This window comes from Pollachius pollachius (genome assembly GCF_949987615.1).
Source record: "Pollachius pollachius genome assembly, chromosome: 10".
NCBI lineage: Eukaryota > Metazoa > Chordata > Actinopteri > Gadiformes > Gadidae > Pollachius > Pollachius pollachius.
The window spans coordinates 6,536,152-6,563,892 of record NC_136943.1 but is presented as its reverse complement, the minus strand read 5'-3'; the positions used below and the strand labels follow the sequence as shown (position 1 = coordinate 6,563,892).

The 27,741-nt window shown below is 45.9% G+C and overlaps 1 protein-coding gene across 3 annotated transcripts in view; it reads left to right on the top strand.

Moving 5' to 3' along the window:
* Window positions 1-27,741, top strand: part of atp8a1 (ATPase phospholipid transporting 8A1) — a 104,007-nt gene that overhangs the window by 16,290 nt on the left and 59,976 nt on the right. Inside the window, exons 3-16 of one of the 3 annotated variants that reach the window (XM_079744610.1) lie at window positions 1,544-1,643; window positions 3,855-3,953; window positions 7,722-7,767; window positions 8,390-8,430; window positions 10,919-10,992; window positions 12,391-12,460; window positions 12,598-12,725; window positions 13,149-13,260; window positions 14,046-14,211; window positions 17,805-17,932; window positions 18,233-18,310; window positions 19,044-19,132; window positions 22,026-22,070; window positions 25,045-25,117. In XM_079744610.1, coding sequence (XP_079600736.1) covers window positions 1,544-1,643; window positions 3,855-3,953; window positions 7,722-7,767; window positions 8,390-8,430; window positions 10,919-10,992; window positions 12,391-12,460; window positions 12,598-12,725; window positions 13,149-13,260; window positions 14,046-14,211; window positions 17,805-17,932; window positions 18,233-18,310; window positions 19,044-19,132; window positions 22,026-22,070; window positions 25,045-25,117 — 1,249 coding nt within the window. Of the gene's footprint in view, window positions 1-1,543; window positions 1,644-3,854; window positions 3,954-7,721; window positions 7,768-8,389; window positions 8,431-10,045; window positions 10,120-10,918; window positions 10,993-12,390; window positions 12,461-12,597; window positions 12,726-13,148; window positions 13,261-14,045; window positions 14,212-17,804; window positions 17,933-18,232; window positions 18,311-19,043; window positions 19,133-22,025; window positions 22,071-25,044; window positions 25,118-27,741 lie in introns of all 3 variants that reach the window. The other 2 variants (XM_079744611.1, XM_079744612.1) reach the window with 2 other exon arrangements.

The following is a 27,741-nucleotide window of genomic DNA, read 5'->3' as shown; positions in this document are numbered from 1 at the left end:
TGGGTAGTTTATCAAGGTGTAAACGAATATAGACCTGTCCAACCAGTCCCTCATCTTGACTTGGGTCTCTGTTGAGTTGTCCATAACTATAATGATGACGAGGGGCTTGCATTTAGATGGGAAAAATACAGACTGAAAATATATTTCATATAAAAATCAATATCCAGACCTGTCCAAGTCCTTTCACAATAAAGAACTGCACTGCGAGTTTTTATTTTTATTTTCACAGCTATACTCTTTCTGCTTCCCTTTGACAATGTTTGACATGGACACACCCACGAATCCAATGGAATGAACCTGATGGCATTATGTAACACAGCCAGCACTCACGTAGCAGTTTATCGGATTAAGGTAACTCTTTATTTAGTGGTTGGCTCTGAGATAGCACCGGAGCGGGAGGTGGCAGCACTCTGTGTCTCATGCTGGCCTGCAGGCAGGAAACGGGCAGCAGCAGGGCTGATTCATCTTTAACGATTAGGCCCAAGCAGCTCTTCCTACCCCTGGAGGAGTATTTAGGGATTAGGCCAACGACAAATGATTCCCCCTTAGACCACGGTACAAAAACACGCAAATGACGCCGGACGGACAGATGCATTAATCTCAAAGGTCAAATGGTGATTTGTGACAGACACTGAGATGAGATTAGAAAGGGATAGCTAGAGCTATCCCTCCACAGGTAGCCTCAATCCCATCACACATCCATTCATTTATTTCTGTTTTCATGTGGGCCTGGACCACCATATCCAGGCATGCTGTCCATGTGGTCCTGCCCATCAGGAATAATCATGTTAGGCTACCACATCAGTCAAGAAGGATAATCTGAAAGAGATAAAACGACTTTGCTTGGCTTCAAGCGTGTGTGCTTGACTGTTTGATCATACACACTTATGCGTAAGCAAAGCGCTGTCTGAGGCTTGGCTTGATTCAAGGTGTGTGTATATATATCTCCCCCTAAAGTGCCTGTTCTGACCAGCCCTTTAACACAGCTGTAAATCATGCTGCTGTAAGCCTGATCCAAGCTCCAATCAGGGCTCCAGCCTCAGCCCTCACCCCCACCCCCCATTCCTGGCACCGGCCCTCATGTCTGGGCCTCCCGTCTGCCCGGGTCCCTCTGCTGCTGCCTGGCTATCCCCTAGCTCCCAGATTTCCTCTGATTATTCTTTATCGTCATTCAGTCTACCGGCCCCTGCCAGCACACATCCATCACCAACACCTACACACACAGACTTGATAAACATACACACAAACACACACAGCCTTCGGCCTGGTTCAAATGTTTTAAATGGTATGTTTTATAAATTAATTGAATGTGTGTGTATATTGAATTACATTAGCTTTTTACCATCCATTCTATGAATTGGGAACCAATGTGTGGTTTAACAAGGCCAGTATTCCGAATTCACCTCCTACTCTGTTGTTACCGGGGGTGACTTGTGGTCAACCTCAGGAAGTGTTCCTTCAGTTAACATGTCTTCTGTTTCCCTTTCGTCTTCTCTCTCTTCCTCCAACGCCGCCGTCCCCAACCTGATGCCGGGGCCTGCAGCACGGCCAAATACAACCTCCTCACCTTCCTCCCCCGCTTCCTCTACTCCCAGTTCAGGAGGGCGGCCAACTCCTTCTTCCTCTTCATCGCTCTCCTGCAGGTAAGAGCGATGAAGTGACGTGCGGCCTCGCGAACAAGGTCGATTTAGCGCCCCGGGATTTCTGTCATAGACGATACCCGGGTACGGGATTAGAGTATAGCCTTGGCGTTAACATTGCGAACGACGTTGTTTATTTTTAATCGCCTTCTGCCTCGTCCTTGACGGGATCTCCACATGTCAAGGCTCTATTGTATTCTAATCATGCAAACGCTATGGCAAACGCGCGCGCACACACACACACACACACACACACACACACACACACACACACACACACACACACACACACACACACACACACACACACACACACACACACACACACACCCTGTGCCATTGTATTATCTTTATGAATAATGCAGGGGTATGGGAGCCCTCTACATCAGAAACTTGATTTGACTACCGGCTCAGGATATATTATACCATACATAATGTGGTGAGGAAATGCATTGGTTGCAGTAAGTGGACAATATTTCATTTGCTGTACAGCCTGGTGTGTGACAGGGCTGTACTGTACAAACCATGAAGTGCATAAACATACCGGTATGAGTACATGTGGTGCAGGGACCAGCCCAACCTTCCTGGCCACAAGCTGATACACACACACACACACACTAGCTGCTTCTTGAAGATGATCTGATCCAAGCAAATAAATAACAAATTTGTCGTTGACGAATACACACTCAACAACTTGTGTATATACACATCCACACTTATGACCGCATTGCAGGGGAAAACACAAAGGGGGTTTTTGGTCGACACCAGAATAAACCTAATCATGGAACTTTTGGGAGTTCTTCTGGGTTTTCTCCTCCACCACCACCACCTGTGATCCCAGTTAAGAGCACTTAAGTCCCCCGCGCCCACTCCTCCATCGATCGCAGGGGCGCACACTCAAAACGAGCCCGAACTCATGTGCCAGCCAGGTTGCTCAACAGCAGAGCAGATAGAGAGAGAGAGAGAGGGGGAAGACTTCAAAAGGCCCCCGTGTGTGTCTCTGGCCACGTTGCTAGCAGCCCTTCCACGTGATGCCGGGTTAGGGCCGTGGAGTGGGCCAGGCCCCCCCCCCCCACCCACCCAGCGACCTTGCAGCCCGCCTGCCTTCAAAGAGCGCAGTGTTCGTTACCTGTTGTGTCACCACGGCAACAATGAATAAAACATGTATGCTAATTAGGAGAGGCGACTTTATTTATTTATTATTCATTTTAGCTCCTCTTTTATAGTTTGCTGTCCTGTGAGACCGCATCTGGCAGTGGCTGGCTTTGCGAATTTTAGCTATCGGATCATTATGGTGCATGTGCACGTCGATTAGTGGGTATTTAAAAGGCGTTTTGGGATTTACAATTTTGGCTTGGGGTTTTGATTAGCTTGCTAGTATATGTTCACTATGGGTAGAGGTTGAGCATGGATGCATTACAGACCTCTGCTGACGGTAGAAAGAGTGGAGCTGTCCGGGGCATTATGCTGTTCTCACGGGTGTTCTCACTTGACATCACTCTTAAAGATCATACCCTCCATCTTCACATTATGTGTGGCTGACATCCTGTGTGCTTACATTGCACCGCCCTGCCTTGTGTACACACGTACATAAACAAACCCACATGTACACACGCGTACACACACACACACACACACACACACACACACACACACACACACACACACACACACACACACACACACACACACACACACACACACACACACACACACGCTGTGATGGAGTGACAGATGGGCACTCCCTCATCCCCTCCATTGCTCTGCCAGGGTAATGGTGACTAGACCCTGGCCTTCTCTCTGACCTCTCCTTGACAAACTACCCCCTGCTGCACTCAAGGAGAGTCCTCTGATATCACAGGGTGTGTGTGTGTGTGTCTGTGTGTGTGTGTGTGTGTGTGTGTGCGTGTCTGTGTGTTTGACCTCCTGTCAGCTAACATGCACGCACGCACCTTTTTTCCTTTGCCGTTTTCTTGAAGAAAGTCATCGTAGATTTCCTTGACAGTTCCAGTATTATAACCAAATATGTCACTCATGTGCTTGAGTGACACTCCTTAAAATAAACATAACACTTCAAAATCAATCATCGTCACAACGTGATCCAAGATAAGATTTAATAGTTGCAGACCAAAATAAATAAATGTCAACGTTAAACTCTTTTCATTTTTTTTTTTTGTCTATTTAGTGCTTCTTTCTTTTCTTCTCTTTCTCCAGCAAATTCCAGATGTTTCTCCTACGGGTCGCTGGACCACTCTGGTGCCCCTGCTCTTCATCCTGGTGGTGGCTGCCGTCAAGGAGGTCATCGAAGACCTGGTGAGACCTTCACGGGCCCTTTTCACTCAGCGTCCGTAGTCAATAAGCTTGCTCCTTAAGATGGTGGAGGGCCCCCCAAGCTACCCTGCAATCGCTTGACCTTGTTTTTATTATCAAACAATACAGAGGTTTTCAATAGCGTTTGTGGTTTTGGATGTGATGTTCGCCCACACACACACACACGCGCCTTCGCTATACTGCTACAACTTCATTAAATCAACCTGCACACTTAACGTTGGTGAACACAGAAACCAAATACCCTAACAACTATGTACCTTCAAGCTCATTGGCAATTCCTTTTCCAAGTTAACATTCAACCTAAGTGAATAAAGAAGTGCATATCACATAACGTAGCAATGGTTGTTATTCATGTATATTCAAGTATTTCTGATGCAACGCTTTTTGTTGCATGAAAAGCTGTCGGGGAATAGTTTCCTGTACACTTTGGAAAACTTTCCTCTTAACTCCCAAGGCTGTGTGTATCAAGAATGTCCTATTTGCACATTCGTAAGTTTGGTGTGTGTGTGTGTGTGTGTGTGTGTGTGTGTGTGTGTGTGTGTGTGTGTGTGTGTGTGTGTGTGTGTGTGTCTGTGTCTGTGTGTGTGTGCCAAGACAGAGGAGGTCGCATTGTACTGTATTGCAGTGACCCTGCAATGCGATCCTCTGCTCAAGTCCCAGTAGGCAGTGACTCTCTATACCATGAGCCTGTATCTAGTGGCAGAAGTGGCGAGCACAGCACTTTATCCCCCTTGGTCGCAGGGAAAAAAAAACATGACAACAGACGGGGTGATGACTCTGTCCTTCCTGCTGAAGGTCACACACATACACATACGCACACACATACAGTACACACACATGCGCACACGCAAGCACTTGCACACACGCATACGTACATACACACTGACACACACACGTATATACACACACACACATATAAACTCATGAACATAAACATATAAACACATAAACATACTTGTATAAACATACACAACTTCCTCATAAGTTGACAGGCCAGCATCGACCCGTAGCTCACCCCCTGAGTCTTGCAAAGGATATCGCGCCACAAGCTCTTCTTCTACATTTTACTCGCTGATTATTGACAGCAATTCTATTAAAGGGGCGTCACACATTTGCATACTGCTTGCAGTGCTTTTTTAATACCTCGTGCTAGACAGAATTCGTAAAAATGAAGTATGTAGGTGAACTGTGTTGTTTGCTTATTTTGTCACAAGTCTCTGCAAGCAAGTGTGAAAGGCAGAAAAAAAAAAAGAAAAGAAAAAAATAGGAATTACCATCCTTGGCAAGTAATGTGTTGAGTCTAGCATTATTATGACATCCATTGTATTTCATATTTTTTTATGCATGTTTAGGACCCTTATTTAATGCCTTTCGTATTTCATATTTTGCTATGCAGCTCTGAAATTAGGAGCCTTGCATTCCATACTGTAGCTATCCAGGTGAAGATTTATGATTGAATGCCTGCAATTCAATATTTTGCGGTCCAAGTACAGAATTACGATGCTATGGATTACGTTCAATATTTTTCTGTCCAGGTAAGGCATCAGTTTGCGATTGCAGCTCATGAATCTGGATCTGCACTTTACATTAGGACCACCTCATGTGAAACAGCCACATGGAACGTTGCAGACTCAACCGGGACGTTGTGTGAAACTCTTATTTCTCTAGGGGAGTAATTCCCAAAAATACCGGCACGCTTGCAGATTCACGGTTGCGTGGCGAACGCCGTCACAATCCTGGGTAATTAATTCCCAGTGCAGACGCTGTCATTGTTTTGTCTCCGTCTGGAGGTTCGAGCCCCACAGAGATTGCTTCCACGCGGGCTGGGCCATGCATGCCTCCTGCTGCCACCCAGCCACCCCTTGCACTGTAATTACATGCCTCCTTTAAACACCCTCCCCGTTCATCTGTGACCATGGGGACACCAGGCACAGAGGAGGACATGGGGACGGATGGGTGGTTAGCAGACAGGGCGAGACGAGGCTGCGTGGCAGGAATCCGTGCATCACACATGGGGAAGATTGGACATTTAAGTGGGGGGGAAAAAACCCAATGCTACAAAGCAGAGTTTTAGATAGCCACTGTGCTCTGAGGATGGGGGCGGGGGGGGTTGGGTTGGGTTTATCCCTAGGGAAGGGGTGTCATGGCTGAATGACATCATCTGACAGCTCACGCTCGACTGGAGTGAGATGAGGGATGGGTTTTCGGGGAAAGCGTCTCCAGCTAACTTGTCCTGTTGCACTGCAGCTGGTGGGGGGGTGCATGTGACGCGCCACACTGCCTGTGCTCCGCAGCCACTACAGCAGAACGCGGGCGATGTTTCATCCCACCTTAAAGGTGCAGGCGGTTGACTTTAGTGCCGTTCTCCTTCGGTCGGATGCTTTCCAAATCGAGCTTACGCCGGCTGTTTCCACCAAACCTGCCTACGCCACACCTGTAATAACGGAGCGGGCATTGGGAGGGGGGGGGGGAAAGAGAGGGAAGAGAAGGCGTGAGGGGGAGCAAGAGATAAAAGAGGAAGAGGAGGAATAGAACCGTGAGTCTGTCTTAGGAAGGGAAAGCGTACAAATGGGTGCGGAGGGAGCATGCAGTATATGAAGAAACGATCAAGAGGAGGGAGGGAGGGGGGAGGGGGGGGAAGCAGGGTTGAGATGCAGCAGAGAGCCAAGCAGGCATCCTGGCAACCCGAGGCCTATCCCTCAAACGGGGAACAAGAGGGACAAGCCGTGCCACGTGAGGAGCTCACTGAGCACTTTAAGGCTCACAACACTGATTCCCCCCCTCCTTCTGCTCTGCCATGGCCTTTCAGTGAACCTCACAGAGACCTGTTGGCTTGCCTTGTGATTCCAGGACGGGAATAATGCTCTGCTCTCCTTCATATGCAAACGTCCCTGTTATCGTTCCAATGGCCTCTGTCTTTTCCCGTCCGACAAACCATCAGCCCCATTACTGTGAACTTGAAAACAAAGCAAAACAATCGCAACTTGCTCCTTCATTGTCTGATTGTCAATGGGATGTTAATGGAGGCGACTGCACTCACAAGACATGCTGATGAACGTCCCATGGGTTAAACAACATACAGAGTCCATAAACCCATTGTGTCGAACATCAGACTCTGTCAAGCTGGTTTGCCCACCATATATCTGCTCCAAAGATTAAAGTGGGCTTGCGTAATCCAGCCAAAGAGTTTGTGCGTTTCCCCGACTACGCCTTGGATTCATGGAGCAAGCTCTCCAGAAGCATTTCTATAGAGGTGTTTTTCTCCCACACTGAGGGTGATCATGAGCAAATTAGCTCTTTAGTAATGAATACTGTATCAAGTGGTATGGTAGAAGTGAGAGTTCACAGTTTGCACAGACTCTGCATAGCCCCACCCCCCCACCCCACACACAATTATTGTTTATTGTACGTCCTGGCACCTGATGTATGCACTTATTGTATGGTGTACGTGCTGGGACTTAAAAATTGTATAGCATTGTGCAGCATCTTATCCTAGCCATCTTTGTTGTATACAGGAAATTGGTTAACCTAGAAATTGAACATCGCTTGGCACTTGTTTCTATTAATATCTTTACTGTACAAACAGTGATATATAGTGTTGTTTCTCCTTCTTCTGACAAATGTACTCATTTTTAGTCGCTTTGAAAAGAAAAAAACATCTGCTTGATTCCCAAAATGTAAATGTAAGAAGTGGATCACCAGAATAAAAATTATGTTTCATAATTTCTTCTTCTTTATCTGCCCCAACAGAAACGCCACAAAGCTGACAATGTTGTGAACAAAAAAGAATGTCAAGGTAAATACAGTTTGGTCGTTGTTTTGTGTTCCTCTTTTCGGTTTTGAAGATTTAGTCAAGGTCCTCTTAATTTGTCTCTAGGGATTAGGGCCTTTTTCAAAATTGTGTTTATTGATCCCGCAAGACACAAACCAACGTTGCTGCGAACTTGGTTGTTAGTTACACTTAATACAAAAATGTTATGAGGCAGCAGACACCAAAGAGTGATATGTATATTAACCTTATGTGTAGCTTAACATACCTACTGTGAGTGGGGACAAACTACTGAATGCAACAAACCTTGTGATATTTTGACCAATGGGGACACTTACTGCTACAAACTAGCAAAAGACTGCGTCGCTTGGCTACAGACACTTGCATGTACAAACCCAAAAGGTTGACACATCATGCATAACATTCTGCTACTCTTTTTAATAACACTTCGGTTGCAATCACTGTTGGAAGCATACGATCATAAACCTGTAAAACCCCTAAAAAAATTCAGCGTAGCAGTTGGATCGTATGTGATTCTAGTCATCTGAATGGCGCATTGCCCAATCTCTTAAATAATGTGAATGCATTGTTTCGCCTGCCATAACCTTTCTCCCTGCTCATAATTTGCCTTTGTCTTTTCCTGCCACAGTGTTGAGGAATGGTGCCTGGGAGATCGTGCACTGGGAGAAGGTAAGGTATCTGACCACGTACTGGGTGAATGATCCTGCTTATAGACCTCTGTTTACTGGCCCTGTTGTGGGGCATCTGGGAGCAGACGAAGCACACGTTTCGTGTGATGAAACTTCATTATGGAGGCGTACCACACACATTTCCTCATCAACATCCAGTTTCTAATCATTCCAGTGTTAATGATGCGATTGGAGGGTGGTGAGTTGCTGCAGGATAGAGGGCAGTTCCAACTATGGTGGGGGGAACTGCCGGTTTTCATACCATGGCCAAGGCACTCTGTTTGGAACCAGGAGGAGTGTTGGAACGCAGCCTGAGTAAAATGTTATGTGTAGGAGGATACAGCGCTGAACAATTTAAATGGCTCTGTCTCCCTTTCTCTATGTCCGCCTTTGTCTATCTATCATCATCTCTCTGTCATTATTTCTCTCTCTCCCAGCCCCGCCTTGCCTTGTCTTTCTGTCATTCTCTCTTGCTCTTTCCTTGTTTCTCATTATCTCTCTTCCTTTCTTTCCGTCTCATTCTCTCTCTCTCTCTCTCTCTCTCTCTCTCTCTCTCTCTCTCCTCTCTCTCTCTCTCTCTCTCTCTCTCTCTCTCTCTCTCTCTCTCTCTCTCTCTCTCTCTCTCTCTCTCTCTCTCTCTCACTTCCGCACTCTCCCAGTCTTCTCCTACTATCTCTGTCTGACTCAAAGGGAGAGAGAGGGTAAACTGAAACAGATGTACGTAGCCAAAGAGGTCTAGGCAGTGTGTTGTAGGAGAGGGTTGAAATCTAGCCTTTCAGTGTCTCTTTACCATATATTGCCATATCAATCTCTTGGCTTTAGTTCCTCATAGTAGAGGAGTTTCTGTTATTTAATCGTGTGAGGCACTAACAATGCCAAGATGTCAACGAAAGGGTTAACAAGCAATAATGTAACACTGTATCAGCCCTTACTCAAATTAAAAGTGCACATTTTTTCTGGATTTTTGCACACTTGTATAGTGAAGGCTTTTTATGAGTCGCTTCTCACACTGAATTGGGCTCTGTTTCTTTTTAGTGTACCCTGTAGACCGCATGGCCCCTGAAATGATTAAAAGTGTTCATTTTAATTTGCGTTTGCAACATCAGTGACAACTGAAGAGCTGAGTGGGGTAGCCGGTGTTGTAGTGTTACAAGGTAACCCTATTGCTAGAACAACAATTCATTGTCATAACACAAAACATCCTTATAGGCTTGTTCTGTCTCACAAATCAGACTTTAGAGGGATATCTAAGGTCTGACGGCGTCTACCCCCAGTCTTTCTGCTATAACATAGGACAGCTGGACCCAAGATGGGTTATTGCTTTCAGGGCTTCAAGGATACAATAAAGGTTAACTGTTTTTGTAGGCAGAAGAAGGCATATTCTCACTCACTGAGTGTCTTTAGTTCCATTCTGCGATCGGGGAATGTGGTTCTTGGTAATGCTTTCTTTTAAGGAAACATCACAGTGAGTTTGTCGGTCTTATCATGTTTTTTGTAAATTCTGTTCTACTCCCATGTTATTCCTGAATCATTCAACTCATTTTGATGGAAGTTTTCCTTCCATTTCTGTTTCCAAGGTCATGTGCCCCAGTAACCAGCTCCTGTATTGTTTGCAGGTTGAGGTTGGCGAGGTTATTAGGCTAAATGTCAGCGATTACGTTCCAGTGGACACTGTCCTTTTATCGTCCAGGTATCGTGCTCAGACTGGCTGCAGGGATATGGGGGGAACGTCTGACCCCCCCCCCCATTCCCCAAATTATCCTTATTCTTCCTTCTTGCTCACTCTAACTCACATTTCTCACTAAACAAGTGATGTGGAAACTTGAACCGCGACAACAAAGAAATTATCTTTGTCTCCCAGTTACATTATCTTTAGAAAACCAGTTAAACATTGGCTTAGAATGCATCACTTGCTTAGCTTGCATAGCTGTGCTGGGACTATGTGATTAAGTTTCGATCAACCATGTTTGCATTTGTGAAAAAGCACCACTCCTTCGCCTCTTCAGAAAACATTTGGGCGTGACTTGGCCTTTGATTTTACAACCTGCATTTTCGCAATGTTTTTTTTTTTTCAACATATCAAAGTTTATAGACAAACTTCAACCTAACTCCCAACTGTATTTTGTAACATTTGCAGACATTTCAATAGTTTCCTTAAGTTCCCAGCATCCCTACGTGACTCAATGGTTCTCATCAACCCTGTCCGGAAGGTTTCCTTGAAGAGGCGAACTCAGGAGAAGCCCTCATGTTTGGATCACACAGGGTTAACCATTTTCTGTCCCCTCCCCGTAACGGTTTCTCTCTCTTCTCGCTTGCGATTGGTGCCCGTCCGTCTGGGTCAACGACCAAAAAACAAAAGCTCCTTTTTGTTTTCTGCTCCCTCCCACCTCTTCTTGTCCCCTTTCTGAACGGCCGTCTCCCTCTTTCTCTCCCTCTCTCTCCCCCTCCCTCCCTCCCGGCCCGTGCCATTGTGTGCCGGCTGCCATCAGGTGGGCGTCGGGGAGGTAGTTCGGGCGGCCAACGGAGACCACCTCCCGGCTGACCTGGTCATACTCTCCTCCAGGTCAGCAATCCACCAACAGCACCACCAACACCAGCACCACCACCCATTCACAACACACTGGCAGCCGACAAGAACTCTTGTTGGCGGAACCATAATGGGTATAATGGGTGGGGTGGGTGGGTTGGGAGGGGTGGGGGGTCAAGGCAGCACACAGTACTTCAGTCCTATCGATACAATGCCTTCAACTGTAGCCTAAGCCCCGGTCACTATGTGGCCCGGCCCGGATAAAACTAAGTTTTCCCACTCCGGAGGAACGGACTGATTGTCTTGGCAGAAGCCAGACACCGGACTGAATGCCAGAGGTCACTGACCGCTCCCTTGTAGTCCTCCCCGTGTCCGTCTCCAGTTTAGTCCCCCCGGTAACACCACTATGGTTCTGTTGATTCAGTTATGGGATACTTTGGAGTACAAAAGCACATTTGGATGCGGCGCAGGCCCGTGTGGTCTGTGATCAGGGAGGGGCAGGTGCTCGGATTGAGGAAGTGCACCGTATTAACCTTTTTTGAAGAGTGATCTGTTTAGTGCTCTCCACTCTTTGCATGGCTTTGCTCGCAGGCGGAACATGCCATTTTGTTGTGAGATCTTGCATAGAGTCTCATATCAAGTGTGTAAAATGCCTAATCAGCGTTGTTTTTTTCACCTTAATGCTACATATTGCTATATTCATATTGTAGACTATTCTTATTGTAGTGTGCAACTATTCCAAAAGTATGGAAGTATTGTCCTCCTGTTAAGGAACGGGACTGCCAGTGTATTGCACAGGTTCCAGCAGAGCCCAGCATACTGCTTTCATGCCATTGCTAATAACAAGATGGTTTTAGAACGAGCTCCAGAGCCCAATTCCCTTCACTTAAAGGACGTCTCCTCCACCAGTGTCGCTAACTAACCAGCCAGCCAGCTCACCCACTTGTCCATGGGGCTCTGTCTGTTACGATCCCATTTGCCTGCTTTAGGTGTGGTGCTTTTGTGTGCCTGCTACGTCTCCCGGCCATCCCATCTCTCGCTCTCTCTCGCTCTCTCTCTCTCTCTCTTCTAACAAGATACTTGTTATCTCACTCTATACCTTTTTTTTCTCTATCTTGCCTGCATGTTCTTTCAGTGGAATGCTGCTGCTTTCTTAGGAAGACAAGGCCTAACTCGAGGCAGCAACAAACAGTTGTTTTACTTAGCGGGCTTCATTATTGTTTACTTCCCAATCTGAGAAGGACCTCTTAGTACAATAATGGGTAAACATGAAGAAACCCAATTCCACTACGAACTTGCACGCACACTTTTTTGGCAGTGATCGTGGCTTATGCAATCTTTCTTTCAAATCCCTGCAATGGAAAGTCTATCTTTGTGTCTCCACTGCATCCTATGAATTGGAGCCACTGTCCTCCATCTTTCTCTCATCCACAGTGAACCACAAGGTATGTGCTACATCGAAACCTCCAACCTGGACGGAGAGACCAACCTCAAAATCCGACAGGTGACCTCATGTGATAACCCATCCGTTTGCACGTGACACACACTGCAGTATACGCAACGCAGCCTACACACACTTTGCTTACTATAAACAAACCATTGCGCCATTGGCACTGATGGTGTCTGGTGATGTCGACGCAGGGTCTCCAGGTGACCTCGGAGATCAAAGACACCGACAGCCTGGTGCGGCTCTCTGGGCGCATGGAGTGCGAAAGCCCCAACCGCCACCTCTACGAGTTTGTGGGAAACATCCGATTGGAGAGAGACAGGTGGGGCCACGCACGCAAGGCCCCGGGCCTCACTGCTGTGGGCTGTGTGTTTTTTTTTTTTTCCACGTGCAATCGTGCATTTTTAAAATTTCTATTAATTAAGTTGTTTATAGGGCTTCACGTTTGGAATCTTTAACCGAATGTTCTTAAATATGGCTTTCCACAACGTGTAGAAAGATAGTCTCTTTATTGTTTATCTCTTCTATGGAGATCTAATTTACAGATATGATTTAATCTAGGGAAATTTGATTTATATATATATATTCCATATATATACTCAATGTATTTAATCTAGGGAAATAAATGAACAGATATGAACATAATGTATACTGTATGTATTTATATATCATATATAAACAGAAATGACCCTAACGTATTCCGTAATGATTTCCTGAATGGGTTTGTTGGCCGACGGCTCTACAGCACCCTCTCTCTCGGCCCGGACCAGATCCTGCTGAGGGGGGCTCAGCTGCGAAACACCCAGTGGATCCATGGAGTGGTGGTCTACACAGGACACGACACCAAGCTCATGCAGGTAAAGTTTCACGTATTCATTGACAAAGAATTATTCAAAAAAAACCCTGACTGATTGGTAGTAGAGGTGTGTGTGTGTGTGTGTGTGTGTGTGTGTGTGTGTGTGTGTGGATGATGGCTGGTTTAAGCAGCCTCACCTGGCCTGAGTCAGACTGATTTGAATCTGGGGCAGTGTCCAGCCATGTGACTTTAATTAGGGTGCTGATGTTGGAAAAACCGTTTTATAGCAGCGGTTGATAGACAATGATACGTGAGCTGCTGCTCCATGTTTACCATGAGAACTCTCTATAGGGCGAGTGGTGATGGCTGGTTTAACCTGTTCACATTGATTACTCAATGCACAACAGGTGTGCAGCCTCACCCCGCCCCAGAATCCTATCAGCCTGACTCGGGCCAGGTGAGGCTGCCTAAACCAGCCTTCATCCACACGCACTCAACAGATGGGTCAAAGAGAAGCAACCAATAGGATCACTTATCTTAACATATCTATTTAACCAAAATTCGAACCAAAGTGTAATGATTGTTCACATTACTAGTACCTAGTACTAGTAATGTGAATGTAGTTATTAAGTTTGAACATTAATGTTAGTGATTTTTGATCACACCGATCCAGGTCCTGTAACATAAGTATTGTTGCTAGTAATCACAGCCTGTGTTACTTTTGATTTACACAACTCAGTCTAATTCGCCCATGGTCGGGCGTACACATGGTCGGATAGGATCTAACCCCCAGCCACTCCCCCTGACCTCATCGCCTTCAAACCCCCCGTCGTCTCCTCCACCCAGAACTCCACCCGTCCCCCTCTGAAGCTGTCCAACGTGGAGCGCATCACCAACTTCCAGATCCTGGTGCTCTTCGGCTGCCTGCTGGCCATTTCTCTGGTGTGCTCCATTGGACAGACCATCTGGAAGTACCAGTACGGCAACGATGCCTGGTACATGGACCTCAACTGTAAGGGCCCTCACGCGGCAAGCGCTCTCTACCTCTATAGATATACATAGATGTATACCTCTTATTCCACATATTTGGTCTCACTTGTTCATAACGGCTTAGTTCTTTGTCGTTTTGAGTTACCTTTGCTAGTTGTTGACGTGTGTGTCGCTGTCGTTTTTTACGTTGCCTTGGTTGACTTTAAGAGTACGTATCGCAACACAAGTGAAATATGTGGCAATGTGGGAATAGGTGAATTCCCTGTAGCTGTAAAAAAAAAAAATGGACGATGTGTGACACGCATAGACATGTGATGTGAATGTGTGAAAAAAAAAAAATGGTTGACTATCATTGCGCTGCTGTTCTGTTTGGTTCCGTTCTAATGTTCTTTTTGATATTTCTTTGTTTTGTTTTTTTATTGTTTTGTTTTTTGTTTTTGTTTTTTAACAGCTCCAGGTAACAACCATTTAAAAGCCTTGGCCATCCGTGAATGACCCTCCCTTACTAACCCCTATCAGAAGCTCTGCCTTCGCTAAGCAAATGAAGCCCCCCTACCCTCGCCCCCTAAATGGTTGCCCTACATTCTAAGGGCCAATGCCATGGACAAGTTCATACCAGGCATCCAACAATAGGTTTCTCCCCCCTTTCAGCTCTCTCTCTCTCTCTTTACCTTCATTTAGTTCCGTTGATAGTGCCTGATCCAAAACGTGTATCTCTCCTTTCTTCCATTTTTGATTTCATTTCTTTTCTCTGTGTGGCACGTTAAACTCTTTGCAGTCGGCAGGGCTCAGACCTCCATCTTATATTTTTTTCCTCCCCCCTCTCTCCGTCTTACTCTCTACACGCCCAACACAAACACAACTCCGACAGTGTTTCTCTGCTCTGTGCCTGCCAGGGAGATGAGGTTGTAAGCGGGATGCTTTTCACGGCAGACGGCTTATTTTGTTTGTCGCTTGATATCAAAGTCGCGCCGGCGCCCAAGGGCGGAGAGGGGCGTTGACATTCTCCAAACGCCTCTGCCGGCCTTATTTTCTTGTGTTGATTCTCTAAAACACAGACAAACACAACAGAGATTTTGTGAGGAACTTACCACCCGAATCTCACATGGAAAATATATTCAGATTCTCAAATGAATAATGAAATTGTTGAAAGAAAATATGACAATTCTCACGTGAATAATGACATTATTTAAAGAATATAGTTTTAAATTCTCACGTGAATAATGACATTTTTTTAAGTATAATTATAAAAAAATTCACATACATTTTTTTAAGAATATAAAAATTCTTACATGAATGATGCTTTTTTTTAAGAATAATATATTTCATAGGCCCATATTCGGTCCTTATAATGATATAACACAAGGAAATGAAGGCACCATTCAGTGGTCTATACGTTAACTAGACGGGTTAAAGGTGAGTGCTTTAACCAGCATGTCCTGATGAAGCTCTGAACACCGGGTTTACAAAGTGCTTATCGTGCCATCCTGCCCCATTACTGTGTCTCCCAATAGCTCTGTCGAGGAAAGATTGTTCTCTGATCAATTCAAACTTGTTTTATGACTTACATTGTTCCTTTTAAAAAGAAAAATTATAATAATTCGATGATGAACATATGTATGTGTACATATATAGTTTGGCTTATCTCGATTGATGCCAAAGAAGGCATTAGCGTTAACCCAGATCTGAACGAGGGTGAGAAAACACTGATGAGGTAACCGTAAGTCATAATCCAGGCAGCCATTTTGAGACTGTTTTTTATTTTGTAATGAGGGGGGGGTTGAGACTCTGTCCAGAGCACATTTCAAACCGGTGAGAAAAGGGAGAGGTGGCTTCAACATATATATATTTCTGAGTTTATATATCTGTTTTTCACATACACAAACATGTGCCCAAATTAATTTTTTAACGATAATGACGACGTATGTCAAAAAATTTAGTCAAATCAGGATCAGACAGCCTGGGATAATGGTTAACTGTCACACATCAAACACCATAGGTCAGTTAATATTCACTCCTGGTTTAGGAGAGAGTAGACATATCCCGCTAACACCAGTCTACACTGGAATGACTCGCTCGTATACAGCTGAGTACAGAACTGCTTGACAGTTGCAATGTATGTCTATCCCCCTGGGATCTTGGATGGCTCTCTGCAGTGCTGTGATGTGCAGTCTTTTGCTGATATAATATTTATCAGCTTCCCTGACTAAGTGAAGCGATCGTTCGATTCATGTTCAGCATTTTTTTGGTCTCTGCTGAAAGTTTGTTTGATACCCATGAAGGTCGAAGACTCTAAATGTTCTCGCCTTCAGTGTCAATAATCTGTGAAATGGAAGAAAGCCTACTTATTTTTTTAATATGTTATACTCCTACCTTCCCTCTCATCTGACTAATTAACCAAGCTGGCCGTGAATACTCAAATACCTAAACACTCACTAACACCGACGCATGTCACAGGTTGCTGTGGTTTTGATTGACCTCTCCATTGGCAGCAGCCTTTTTAAAAAGACATCCCATGCATTAAAAACATTTTTAGCCAAATAACCTAACCATTTTTTATTGGGCACCACAACGCCAGCTACAACGCAGTGTTCCTTCCGCACACACCCGACTGTTTTCAACATGATCCAGCTTCTCTTTTCCCACTCGTCGTTGGTTGGTTGAGAATGTGCTTTGGACTGAATCTCCCTCCTTTTTGTGTATTGACAGCATCCCTTCCCTCTCCACCACCGTCCGCCTCTAGACTACCCTCCCAGCCCCCCCCCCCCTTTCCTCTTGTGCTGTTGTCCATCTGGCCATCTTCTGTGTGCCTTTTTTATTTTTTTTATCATTATGTTTTTTGCAATCATTCTGTCATGCGGGGTGGATTGTCCCCTCTCAACCGCAATGCTAAGATGAAGTCTTGGGGTTGATGAAAGGTAACTCTTGCACATTCACCGCAAGCCGAGTCAAAAAGGTAAATCACATCACTCCCCTCCCCTTCCCTCTGTTGTTTGCGTGTTCACATGTGTCGTGTGCGTGTGCGTGTGTGTGTGTGTGCGTGTGCGTGTGCGTGTGCGTGTGCGGGTGGGCGGGGCTGTTACATGTCTCCCCCAATCACAGAATGAGGGCGGGAAGCTGCATCATTTGCATAGTCATCCGTTAAGACCATCGCCTGGATCATGCTGGATGCCAAGGCTGCTGCTGCTGCTGCTGCCGCTGCCGCTGCTGTTGTTGTAAAAACATGACTCGTGACATCTCCCATTACGAGATCACAGTCGTTTTCTGCTACTTTAAAACCCGTGGGGACTCGAGGGCTAAAAAAAACAAACCAACAACCACTAAAAATACAACAGACTTCGCTTAAATTGGTTGTTGAGAGGATTCGGTTGGGTGGAAGCGGAAGGTTAATCCCGGCTAATGGACACCAGTTTCTTTTTGCGATGATGCTGTACATTAGCTGGGAGTAGCTTTGGGCGGTTGTTCTGATTGTTGTGAGCGACTCCCCCCCCCCCCCCCCCCCCCCCCCAAAACCCCCCCTTCCCCCTCCAACGGAGGCCAGGACTCACTGGGCCTCCTGTGTTGTCGCTCTCTCTCTCTCTGTGTCCTCCGCTTCCCCCCCCCACCTCTCGGCAGACGGTGGTGCGGCCAACTTTGGCCTCAACTTCCTCACCTTCATCATCCTCTTCAACAACCTGATTCCCATCAGCCTCCTGGTCACGCTGGAGGTCATTAAGTTCATCCAGGCCTTCTTCATCAACTGGGTGAGCGAGACGGCGTCGGAACGAGGATTCACGTGGATGTTTTTAGTTCTGTTTGACTTAGTTTCACCGCTCGTGTTGAAATCAAACAGTTGAAATTGAAATCTTTGACAGTGCCATGTTCAATATTTCAGAGATTTATGTAGTAATGCATGTTAAGCTGGTTAGGCTAGAGGTAAATTGTAAGTTGTAACTGCTACTTCCGGCTTTCTTTGTAATGCCTTACTGCAATTCCTATCTAAATGGAGCCCGTCAATTCACCGAAATTCATATGAATGTTGTTTGGTTTGCTGCTGGTTTCAGGACACTGATATGCTGTACGAGCCGACCAATACACCTGCCATGGCTCGCACCTCCAACCTCAACGAGGAGCTAGGCCAGGTAACCCACCTGGTCATAGCCATCCTCACACCCATCGGTGGACATTGTAGTCTAGTGGATAGTTTATTGATGAGTGTACAAAATACATAACAATACAAAACCCTGGATGTAAAATGTCCAATGTGAGATAGAGATTTACAACCTTTAAATCGCAGTTGATGTAAAGGTTATTTTAGTAATTTGGCAGAGATGTACGTTTTTGAAATAGGACTAAGCATTAATTCATTTTAATGAGTTATATCGTTATCACCAGTTGACACATGCTATGCGGATTCTATTTCCTGGTAAGAAATTGTATGTAATTAACGTTTGGGGTTGAGTTAATCATACAGCACACCGTTCCTGCCCTGTGGGACGCCAGACTGCAGGAACCCCCCCTCTCTGTGATTGGCACAGAGACATGGCTCACTGTCACTCTCAGTCACGTCTCATCCCCCTCTCTGCTCTCTCTTTCCTCTCTCCTCCTTCCCCCCCGCTCTCTCTCCACTCACCCCCTCCTTCCCTCTTCCTATCTCCTCCCCCCTCTCTGCTCTCTCTCCTCCCCCGTCGTCTCTCTCATCCTCCCCCCCCCCCCTCCCTGCTCTGTCTCCTCCCCCCTCTCTTCTCTCTCTCCTCCTCCCTCTCTTCTCTCTCTCCTCCCCCCTCTCTTCTCTCCTCTCTCACCCCCTGTTGTCTCTCTGATCCTCCTCCTCCCCCCCCTCTCTCTCCCCTCCTCTCTCCCTTCCCCACCCAGGTGAAATACATCTTCTCTGACAAAACAGGCACCCTGACCTGCAACGTGATGCAGTTCAAGAAGTGCTCCATCGCCGGGGTGACCTACGGGTGAGTCTTCATCCACCCCCGCCCGTCCACCACCCTAACCTAAACACACCCACCTAACCTCCGCCCTCCCACCGATTGTTTACAGCCCCGCCCAGGCGTCTCTCCATGCGGTCTCATTCTTAAGGCCTCTCCTCCTCTCACCTTCATTAAATGCCCCGTGTGCACGGGTGTACATCTGCCCCCCCAACTTCCTTCTTATTAGCAGCCACATCAGCGCTCCTCTCCATGCAGACTATAAATAAAGAAAGAAGGCAGACGTTGGCTAAGGAGGGGGGGAGGTCCTCTCGGCAGTAGTTTGGCTGCTGGCGTGAAATGTTTATTTTTTTCTCTTTAGTAATTTATTTTTCTGTGCTCTCGCCTGCGGCCCGAGATCAGCACAGAGATGGGCCGCTCAGATAAGCAGTGTAAAAGTTCAACTGGAATGCTGAACGCCATGACGTGTACTATTTATACACACACCTTCTGTGGTGCCTAGGGAGCCGGTCCACCACTGTAAGATCCCCGTGACGTCACTTGACTCCTTCTGCGTCCACGCCTTCAGGCGCGGTGACGTCACCCCTCATCACTCTACTATTTTAGGGCCCGATGCCACGGCTGGGAACATCACGTTTGTTCCATGAGTTGGTTGTACCATATGAGAGAGAGAGAGAGAGAGAGAGAGAGAGAGAGAGAGAGAGAGAGAGAGAGAGAGAGAGAGAGAGAGAGAGAGAGAGAGAGAGAGAGAGAGAGAGAGAGAGAGAGAGAGAGAGAGAGAGAGAGAGAGATGCTAGTGTGACAGCACGTGATTAATCCCATTAGGATTCAATTAAAAACGTGATTGACGAAGCGCAGGCTGAAGGACATGTTGAGTGGGCTTTATCTAGAGTGCTCCCCATTTGCTTTATCTCTCATTATTCCCCCCATCCAGGGAGTAGACGACTTGTCGTTGTCGACCGCCTTGTCAACAGTGTACGATCTGGGTTTGAGTTAAGTGCTGAGTGCATCCGCAGGCCATTCGGAATATAGCTTTCTTTATCTCCTGCTGTGACGGCTTTACAATCATCGAGTCAGTTTTAGTTTTCAAATGTTGCTTCTGATTGAGCTCCAGGTCTGGGAGGGTGGGGCAGGAGTCGGTCCCTTTCAGGTTTTCAACAGCTATAGCTCAGGGTCTCTATCCGAGGCTTCTTATAAATATGGAGGAGGGTTTAATTCACCCGATAGGGGAAGGGCTGATGAAAACGATGAGTGTCCTCGCCTCTCAGATCTGTGTTCTTAAGACGAAGGTCACTGCAGTGAAACCCATCTCATACTCATAAATATTAATTATTCAGCACCAGACTGCTTGAAACCGACTTCCAATATGGGATCGATCATGTTGGTAACACATTTATCCAGATATACCTTTTATCCTGATAAACATATCGTACTTTTTTGTACCTTTTTGTTGCAAAAAGTGCAGTTCACTATTTCTGAAATGCTATTGAATGCACCACAGTGTTTGGTCCTGAGAAGTTTAGATGGGAGAACCAATGCAATGTTTTAACAGGGGGAAACTGAGGTGGTCTGAGTCTAAATGACTGAGAAACCACACCCTAACACACACAGACACATTCCTGCATGCAGATAAGGCATAACACTTTATTTATTGTTGCCTATTATTAAAAACTTGATCATTGTTATTGAATCCAAACCAAGGGGTGTTTAGATATTTGTTGAATTCCACACATGGGTGTAACTTATTTTTGAGGATGTATTTTTTAAAGAGTCTCAAAACTCTTGAATCAAACGGATGCAGCACCATTTCTGGTGAGGTACAATTGATTGCAATTTTCGATTGGTCAAGTAGCTGTCAATCAGAGATGGTGAGTCACAAACTGCCATCAGTCTAACTGAACTGCAGCAACAGCATCTCTGGTCACTTTGAGAATATTACTGCAATATTTCATTGGATTGCAATAAAGATACGTATATTAATCTGGCTAGAGTGGCTTTGCCTCAGAACATTTATTTTTGGTTGATATATGAGTGTTGTATGCAAAGTACAACTTGCGGTATATATATTTTATGTATTCCTATTATCACATTATGACTGCTTGAAACGGTTTGAATCAATGCAGTTCAGTGAAGTACCTTGAATGCTTAGCCATTGAAAAGTTGGCAGAAAATTGTGTTACTCTTATTTTATTTCTAAGATTTTGCTTGGTCATGAGCACTCTGTTTGACTGAATTTTAAGCATGACAAGACTAATCAGATGTGACCACATCTACAGCCACACACACACACACACACTCACACAGCGGTTATGGATTCGCGGCATGTGCCCAAGGTGTTTCTGGAGGCTGTGATGGGGACCTCAGAGATGGGGTTGAGTGTTTCTCTGATGTTCGGTTTAGCACATTCTCCGAGCTTCCCTCAGTTTCCCTGCTTTCGCCTCTACTTCCCCTTTACCATCCCCTTTAAAAAACATCCTACACTTTATATTCCTCAGAAGACAACGTATAAGATGTTGAAGTCGTTGTCGTATCTTATGCTGACGTGAACCATGTCCTGCCTCTATGACCATCCACGGCATCTTCCGATGATCCTGGATGCCGGCTCGCATGGGTTCCCGTGGTTATCTTCCTGGAAAAACAACTCTATCGTCATGTTTCCTACAGGGTTGCTTTCAAACATCAATCTTTTTTTTGTAATTATTATTTTGCCTGCAATACGGAACACTTCCCCACGAGAAGCTGGAAATGACTCAGACAAAGTGTCAAAATATTAGTATTTTGTTTCCATGGTTTTTCTATCCGTCCTGATAACGTGCAGCTCTCCCACTCACTCCCCCCTGAAATGACAGCCCGTTAAATGTTCCTCTTCGACCAATCAAACGAGGTGTTGTGCATTCTCTTCCCACCTCTGCTCCCACAGTCACAACCCAGAGGCAGAGGAGGGTAGTTTTGCAGAGGAAGACCGGTAAGACGACTTGTTGGGTGTGATAAGCCTGGTAGTTTGTGTTCCTTCCCCCATGCTTATGTGACGTAAAGAGTGCTGCTTTGCATTGTGGGAAATTTGTGGCCTTGAAAAAAGAAAAGGAAAAGGTATTTATTGGTGTTGTTTTCTTAACCGTGTGTTCAGTGCTCTGGCGTGTGTTGAATGTGACTGCTGCTCGCCTTCTCTTTCTGCTCATATCCCAATTAGAAACACACACACATCTGTGCACATCTGCGCTCCCATCTCGTTTAGATCTCAGGAGGATTCCCCTGGTGTTGTGTGCATTTTGCACTTGGAGATGCTCTGTTATATTTTCATGCACATTACACTTGATTTTCATTTATTGCTCAACGGTGCAACACAGGGGTGTTTCACTGCGACGGCAATGGGGGAAATGTCAGCACATCCATTTTAAAACACTTGAACCCACCCACCCACACACACGCACTCACACTCTCACACTCTCAAACTCTCACACACAAACGCACTCACGCACACGCACACACTTCTATCGTGCTGCTTTAATCTTGTAATCTATAGATCGCAGCATGGGCGCTCCTCATCCATTCTGCATGGGGGTGTTGCGCTGTTTGCTAATGCCCACACTAAGAAGGATGGGTTGGCTGTTTCACAGGGAGAGACATGTGGGGGGGTGGATTGCTGCCTTACTAACAACAACAAAAAAATCTATTTTTGCTGCTTTTCTTTTTTTAAACATTTAAATGGATTCAAGCATGGGAGGTCTACGGAGAAAAATGTATGATGTGTCAAACGGCCATGAAACTGTATGAGCCTCCACCGTGTATCGTGGTAGGATGTTCTGTGACCTGTGTGGGTGACATAAACCTTGAGTTAATATTCAGAAATTCAACCTCCCTTCTCTCTCCGACACCTTGAGGTGGTGTCAGCCATTTTGGCCCGTGTTGCAGTAGCAGTCCGCAACAATACACCGAGGGAGTGTCACAGGACCGTAGCGTAGTAGGGGAACGCACAGCCGTCAACTGGTGAACAGCCAATAGGCCTTGTTTCCATGGTGACGAGAACATTTTGTGCCAGCAAATGATCAATAACTGACTTGCCTTCTCTCTACTGCCAGCCCTTGAGCCCAATAAACCTCATCAAAGCGATAGATGGGTCTTACTGCGTTACTCCAAACAGCCTGCACCTCTCCCTGGGCCGGTGGCTCGTAGCTGCTCGTTTACTATATGGGGGTCAGAAAGGACACATAATCAATCGGTTGGGATTCTGTCAGATTGGTCGTTTGGTATGGTGTTTGTAGGCTAGAGAAGGGTATACGTTGTGTTCTGTTCTGTTACAATTTCAGGTAGCCCGGGTAGTCAGGACAGCTAGGGTCGGATCCGATTTATCAAACCCAAACCTGGCCAGACACAGACACAACGATGCTGCGATCACAAACGATCAGACAATATCCTGAAACTGTTTTTACAGACGCTCTTCTCTATGCATAGACTCTTAGCGGTCGATGGGAGATAAGACCACCTCTTACTTTGCACCGTGGCACGTTCCCACCCCCCCATGACTGTGATTGATACGTGGCGCCACCTGAACGCCGTGTTTATGTCACGCCCGTAGCCTCGTGCGTATCCTCTCTTTTAGAGAGCTTCCTGCCCTTCCCTAAATTGAACTATACGGGCATTAAGGAGCCTCAACGGAACAGGTCCGGTCGGCGGGAGAGCGGTCCGAATGAGAATTTAATTAGCTCCGGGAGAAATAGCCCCGAGGAGCCGTCGTCCTCCTCCACCTGATATACATTACCGCTCCTCTCTTTATCGTGCCATCGATCGATAAACACGGGAAGGGGGCAGTGGTGGTGGAGTGTCCGCGGGCTATTTTTAGTCCGTCTCACCGACCGCGAGGCGAGAGAGACGTGCGCTGGAGACACTGTATCCCAGGCAGATGGATGACTGAGATTATTGTTTTTAGCTGTGTTATCTGGCAGATGTTGCATCTTGTTCTCCCCCCCCGCATGACACGGTCGCTGCATTTTGATGAACTGATCCTGCCTCCGGGTTGTTTTGAAGTGTATCGTCACGTACCATCATGTACATGACATTTGTGGGTTTTTTTTAGGGTTTCGCTCGCTGCGATGAATATTCTCAACTGACATAGTTGTCTTTATATTGTCGATTAGCCTATTTTGTTCTGTGTCCCTTCCTTTCTTGAAGAGCCAGGATGCATCGTAGAAGACGTGCACCGGGCATGTTTGTGATCACCAGCTTCTGCTGGGATCTGCCGTTGTGCACTGCAGTCATCCTGAGCACTTTCCTTCCCTCTGATATTTTCGACTAGCAAATCAAAAGCTCAGACAACCGGCGCACCACTTGCGTAAGATCAGACGCGCCGCCCTTAAGAATCCATCAACCTTTGAGCTGAAACATAGGGGGGTCCGCAGCAAAGTGCAGTGGCACATAAACGCATACAATGCTTGTGATGCTTCTCTGCAGCCTTGGCTGTTAAACCAGCCGTTGTGAATGCCGGTCGTGTTTGTGTGGTATTGTGGTTACACATAAGCGAAGTCTACTCTGTGTTACTTTTTCAGGAGATGGAAGAGACTCCACCATTTAGGCTTTCAGGTTGTTTTATTTCTTGCTGTTGTGTTGTCAGAATCAAAGTACAGCCTCCCATGACTTTGTTGGAAAACCACTAAGCATTTTATTCTACCTCAGTGTAGCCATCAGTGATGTTTTTCCTTGACTAAGGTTAACCTTGATGAGTTTCTGGTTTAAATAAAACATGCTCCAAACGTTTCTGTGTAACGTTTTTAACAAACACTTTCACCCTGCCCAACATGGGAGCTGTTTGAGGACGTACCGTTGTCTGGCATGTTGTGTAGTGGTCTGTTTGTTTGTTTGTGATTGTGTTCAAAACCCCCCCCCCATCCCCTCTAACTGGGTATGCCGGTTCTGACTCTGCCGTCTCTCTCACTCCTTCCCAGGCACAGCACGCAATCGTCAGAGGAGGCTGAGTTTAATGACCCGAGCTTACTGGAAAACCTCCAGAGTAATCACGTAAGTAACTCTGGGGCGTCCCAGTCCTCCACCCCCCCGCTGGGAAGGCGGAGAGGGGTGGGGGGGGGTGGATTGTGTGTGTGTGTGTGTGTGTGTGAGTGTGTGTGTGTGTGTGTGTGTAAAATCTGTTAATGCCACGTGATTTTCCTGATTTCCTGGGTTTTTCTAGGGTGCATGTTTTTGGTCTATAAATACATTAATGAGATGATTAAAAAAAGAACAACACACAGACCAAAGAAAAACAATCCGCACTGTTCCAGTCAGCACTCTGGGCCGATGTTCAGAAGCTGTTCCACACTCTCGTGGCTTGCTGCTGTCTTCAATACGTCAGGATGTCTTTTGTGGACGGGCGCCACTGACGGCAAAGTTCAGCATCACGCAATCGCCAGCGTTCACGGCTAGATTTGAATTTTCCCTAGGGGTTTGAGGAATGTCTTCTTTAGAGCTGGTGTAAACAACTAGCTAGTTAGCCCAGACTGGCAGGATGACAAACCGGCGCTTTGTTTAGTTGTTACCAAAATCTCTCTGAATTCTAGAGCCAACACATTTGCTTTCTTCAATGTTTGTCCTAGCTACATCTGTTTCTTGTTTTGTTTTTAAAGACAGAGCAACACTTTGTGGTGGCTCCCTTGTGTCGTTTTTTGTGTCGGGGTGACTGCTACTGCTTAGTTGGTACGATCGTTGATGTTGAATTCGAGGTCAAATAGGACTGACTTGAATTTTTTGGAGAAACACATTCTTGCCAATCTTTTTTTTGAACAATGCTTGTTTGTACGCTCCTCCACGACTGCTGTTGGTGCATTTGTCGAGGTGTTGGGGTTTTTAACACTTCTGGAAATGTCGCCAACACTTCTCGAAATGCAGAAACGACACTGCAAGTGTGTCAGTAATAAATGGTGTGTGGTCACGGCCCATTCCCTCACTTCAATATTTTTGCTTTCTGACAGGTTGCTATTTCCTGTTTAATCGTTGAGCAGACACTTTAATCCAAAAGCTTGCAGATCATTAGTGTTTTGATAGCTCATTTTGTGTGTGATTCATGAGCAGGAAGGGATTGTACGCCTTGCTCATTGACGCCTACGGGTGGGCTGTAGAACATGCTGGCTAGGAGACGAAGAAACGTAACCACACTACACTACTTAAATGCATAAATGCATTTGTTCGCTCTTCAACCACTTGAAGACCATTTGAATATCTTTAAGGTGTGATTTCTTTCAAAGATGTCTCAACTCCTGAGGGTGAAACTACTATCAATGAGATCACAATATTAAAAAAAATCACATAACATGGGTCGTTGAAGTCATTCAATGTCCCTATATTGTTAAAATATCATGCATGTCCTTGTAAACACAGCGTGTTTACTCTCAAAATGGCTGCTGTCATGGCCTCAGCCCCTCCTATGGGGACATAGAGGATCAGCCTGCTGATTGATGAGGCAGATTTACCAGCCGTGAATGTTTATCTTTACATTATCGGACATGCAAATAAGTGAGAAATTAGCAGCAGTGTTTGTTGAGTGTGTGTGTTTGTTGAGTCCAGGGTGTCACTCAGAACACTAATCCCAAAACGTATCTTCCACCACAAATTACCTAGAATGCACCGTTCAACCCATTCCAAAAATGCAAACGACCTACGAATGGCCGTGTCAAATTCAAAATGAATCATCAAGTTAATATGAAAACATATGACGACACACTCGGGGAAACCGGTGTGTTGACGGTGAATCTTTTGGACGGTAGCTTAGATGTTTATCGATTCTTTATAAAACGGGTAAATTAGTGAGAAACCACCAGCATTGTTTGTGCTGTGTGCGTGTTGCGTGCCACGCCTCATTACATACGACAGTGGTACCCCTGGGAGTGGGTACGTGTTATGATCGCTGTTTGCCGTGTTTATTACAGCAACGACAAATTAGCGAGATAGCTTCGGATCAGCGTTTGTCTCCCCGGCCTTTCTTAATTATTACGTTGTAATCGTTTGTTTTGCTCTGGTCTCTGTGAGGAGTCCTAACGATGATGTGTTGAACGGCGCGCGGTGGCGTCGGCATTCTGCCCACACTCGCTACGTGTCTGAGCTGTCAGGGTTTATTTCCCTCTTTTAAAAATAAAACGCATTTCTAGTTCAGTGTCTTTTTTTCGACGTGTGAATGCCAACACTTGACCCCGTTGTTTATCGCGAGTGTCGAGTGAACGTGAGAAGGTTTCACTCAAAGCGTTGAGTGAAATCCCGCCCTTGTTGGCCACCATCTCTGCTTTGCCTGCAGCGTGTTTCAGTGCGGAGGCTAATTGAGTGGCGAGGTCAGAGAGGTGGAGTACTCTGTTGATGAGGAGTTAACAGTTTGTAAATAGACCGAAAACCCTTCTTGTGTTGTGTTTCGGCCCAGTCGCTGCTACCAGCGGATGGCTGCGAAAGGTCTGTTCCCTTATGTTGAACACCGCCTTAATCATTCACTGCATTGGTCGTTGTTTAGACAATCCCCCCTAAAAAGCACTGATCCCAGAATGTATCCTCCGCCACAAATTACCCAGAATGCTCTACATACTTCCAGCCTTGTCAAATTTAAAATTAATCATTGACGAAGTTGACGTGAAAACAAATGACAAATTACTTGGGAAACGGTTCAC